Source organism: Sinocyclocheilus anshuiensis, unplaced genomic scaffold (assembly GCF_001515605.1).
Source record: "Sinocyclocheilus anshuiensis isolate Anshui unplaced genomic scaffold, SAMN03320099.WGS_v1.1 scaffold158, whole genome shotgun sequence".
In the NCBI taxonomy this organism is placed as follows: domain Eukaryota; kingdom Metazoa; phylum Chordata; class Actinopteri; order Cypriniformes; family Cyprinidae; genus Sinocyclocheilus; species Sinocyclocheilus anshuiensis.
In genome coordinates, this window is record NW_015542333.1 from 299,842 (window position 1) to 303,346 (window position 3,505).

Consider the following 3,505-nt stretch of genomic DNA (forward strand, 5'->3'; position numbering starts at 1 on the left):
TTAAAAGTAGATTTTTTTCTAAATTGTATTATTAATTTTATAATAAAATAAAAATTATTAATTTTAATTTAAATATTGATAACTATAAACTATATAAAAAATTATAATTAAGCACCCTGACTTATTATATTTGAATACATTAAAAATGTGTTGACTTCAAAAAAAGTCATGTTATAATATAAAATAAGCCATGTTATAAGTCAATAAAGATTAAAAGTCATTCAATTAATTGACGAACTGAATCAAACCTTGTGAAGTAATCTGTTGTTAAATGCTGAGGAAAAAGTCAGCATTTAATCAGCATTCCATCCAGCGATGGAAAGCTGGATCACGGACTCTGCTTTGATAGATGATGAGCAGGCTCTCCAGAACACACTGCCTCTGCTGATCCTGGATCAGTGCTCTTCTGCAGTCTCCGCTCATGGCTGTACTGGAAGCAGGCCTCTCTGTACCTCAGTCTGCGCTGACACTGTCTGTCTGTGCCACGCCAGCAGAACCCTGAGTGCAGAACAAGACCTGATAGAGCCAAACGCTTCAATAGAAATGCGGTTCACTGTTACTGATTGATTGATTGGAGCTTTTCTCAGTTTATTTAGGTCAAAAAAGTTTGATGTCATTGATGCCAGACTCTTGTAAAATTCTTGTTAAATTCCAGCTGTTTCTCACACAAATCTATCATATGGATTCAGAAGTTTGGAATATAGTGCACAAGTCACACAGACTGCTTTTATAATAGGTTTATGGTGTTTTATCATATGTAAAACAGCAGTTTTGACATTCTGTTGTTAAATAACTCATTTTGCGTTTCATGGAAGAAAGACGGTCATATGGGCTTGAATAACATGATGAGTAAATTATGACAGAATATAAATTTTCAGAACTATATTAACTATAGACACTTTTTTTCATGCACTAGTTATTTTGAGATTTACTTCAATAACATGCCTCCTAGTGACTAGTGGAAAGAAAAAAAATACACATTTAATTTATTATTTTATTATTGTTTATGTTATTATTCTTTATATTTGCATCTGATTTATATAATATTTTATTCCTTAAAACATGGTGAAAATGTATTTTTTTGACAGTATTTTCTGATTCATGTCGTAATAAAAATAGATATTCACAATTCCAAAAATGAGACGAATTTTGAACCTGACTTTGTTCAATGATTTCAATTTCTGTTCTGCAGATTAGTCCATATTTAATTAGCTAATGCCTCACTTGCATATTTAAACGTTAACATTTCAGAAAACATGAATTGTGAAATTCTTAATGTACGTATTCAACAGGGGGAAGTTAACACCTGTGCTGTCTTGCCTTGAGTCCTATAATCTCACCTCCTCTGCTGTGTCTGTGTCCAGTGACCTCTGCTCCTGAGCCTCTGTCTGAACGCTGTTCTCCAGCACAGGAACGTGTTATCATCCTCCACATGACGTTAGTCTGCGTTCTGACCCGAACGAGTCTCTCTCTCCACACACTCAGATAAAGACGGAGCTGCCGCGTGTCTCTCCAGCGGCGGATGTGATGCAGGTGAGAGTGAGCATGGCTGAGGCTGAAAGCTCTCCGCTGCAGTCTCTGTGTCCAGACCTCCTCCAGCTCTCTGCTCACACACAGCAGCTCTGACCGATGGAGCCACTGAGAGAAACACCTGCGGGCAGAACAGAACGCAATCTCCATCAGTCCTTTGTTTCAGTGACTGTCACATGATCTCATCATAGAATGTTTTTATTGAAGTTAAAACAGTGTTTAACTTTACCACTGAATGCTCTAAGAGATGCTAATGTGTAGAATCTAAAATGAAGGAGTTTTTATATTGATATTTCACAGGTGTTTTACCCATTGACATTTCACAGTTTTGAATTATGCATTGCATTGTGTTGAAGGAAATGTCTGCAATTTTTTTTTTCCTGCCAGTAAAATACAGCATTAGGCATGAACCATAAATGAAAGTTAGTCATTTGGTATACAATCTGTTTTTTTTTTGTAACACTTTATTTTAAGGTGTCCTTGTTACACATGTAACATGTACGTACTATTGTAATAACAATTAATTATGCATAATTACATGCAAGTAACCCTAAACCAAACCCAAATCCTAACCCTAACCATATAATAAGTACATGTAGTTAATTAATATTACTCAGCACTTATATGCATAATTACACTGTAACAAGTTGTTTACAGTACAGCAATTAATTATGTTTAAATTTACACAACCATTCAAAAGTTTGGGGTCAGTATGATTTATTTATTTTATTTATTTATTTTATTTATTTTATTTATTTTTACCATGTTCAAGAAATTAATACCTTTATTCAGCATGATGCATTAAAATGCTGAAAAGTGACAGAGACTTCTTTACATTGTTTTTGTAAGAATGTAAAAAATAAATGAATAAATAAACAACAATACAAAGAAACAAAAAAGAAAACAATATATATTGTTCTTTTGAATTTTCTAGTCATCAATCCTGGAAGAAAAAAAAATAGTTTCCACAAGTGGCACAACTGTTTTCAACATTGATAATAAGACATGTTCTTGAGCATAAAATCAGTATATTAGAATTATTTCTGAAGGATCATGTGACACTGAAGACTGGAGTAATGATTTAGCTTTGATCACAGCTTTAAATATATTAAAATAGAAAAGTTATTTTAAATTGTAAAAATATTTCACAATATCACTGTTTTTATTAAAGGAGACATATTATGCCCCATTTTACAATATGTAATATATTTTCTTTTATTTTTTACATGGCACACCACAAATGAGTGATACCCTTAATTGATGACCTAAATTATTTGGATGACAGTGTCCACTAATAGACAACTGTGTGTTTTGTCATTTCCACACATACCTGTGCTTTAAGGCTCTTCTGTGATAGTGCTTTGCTCTTCTGTAATGCTCCACTGCCTGACTCCACGTGAGAAACGTTCTTCTCTTCATGACAGTCTTCCTCCTCTCGTCATACTCACACAGGAGAGCGCGTCGACAGATCCTCACTAAATCACAAGAACACATACTGGATGTGCTTTTATTGGTGAGCCACAAATTTTGTGTAAAACACAGCATAAGGCATGAACCATAAACGAAACAGTTAGTGATTTGGTATACAATAGAAAATGTATAAACTATACATACATTTGTAAAATTTTACTTAAAGCCCATAAAATGCATTTAAAATTATTCATAATACATTATAATTCATTAAGAATAACACACACACACTCACACTCTCACACACACACACACACACACACATGTTGTGTTTCCATGTTTTATGGGGACATTCCATAGACGTAATGGTTTTTCTACTGTACAAACTGTATGTGCTATTGCCCTACACCAACCCTACCCCTAAACCTACACCTCACAGGAAACTTTCTGCATTTTTAGATTTTCAAAAAACTTAATTCTGTATGATTTATAAGCTTGTGTACCCGTGGGGACCACAATTTAGGTCCCCACCGTGACACGAGTCCCCATGAGTCTGTGTGTAGTC

General features: G+C 34.1%; 1 protein-coding gene across 1 annotated transcript in view; it reads right to left on the reverse strand.

Annotated features, from left to right (window-relative positions):
* The window catches only part of LOC107691067 (uncharacterized), a 21,076-nt gene that overhangs the window by 4,013 nt on the left and 13,558 nt on the right, over nucleotides 1-3,505 (reverse strand). Inside the window, 6 exon segments of the mRNA XM_074187012.1 lie at nucleotides 249-274; nucleotides 315-405; nucleotides 407-461; nucleotides 463-498; nucleotides 1,341-1,426; nucleotides 1,462-1,651. Coding sequence (XP_074043113.1) covers nucleotides 249-274; nucleotides 315-405; nucleotides 407-461; nucleotides 463-498; nucleotides 1,341-1,426; nucleotides 1,462-1,651 — 484 coding nt within the window.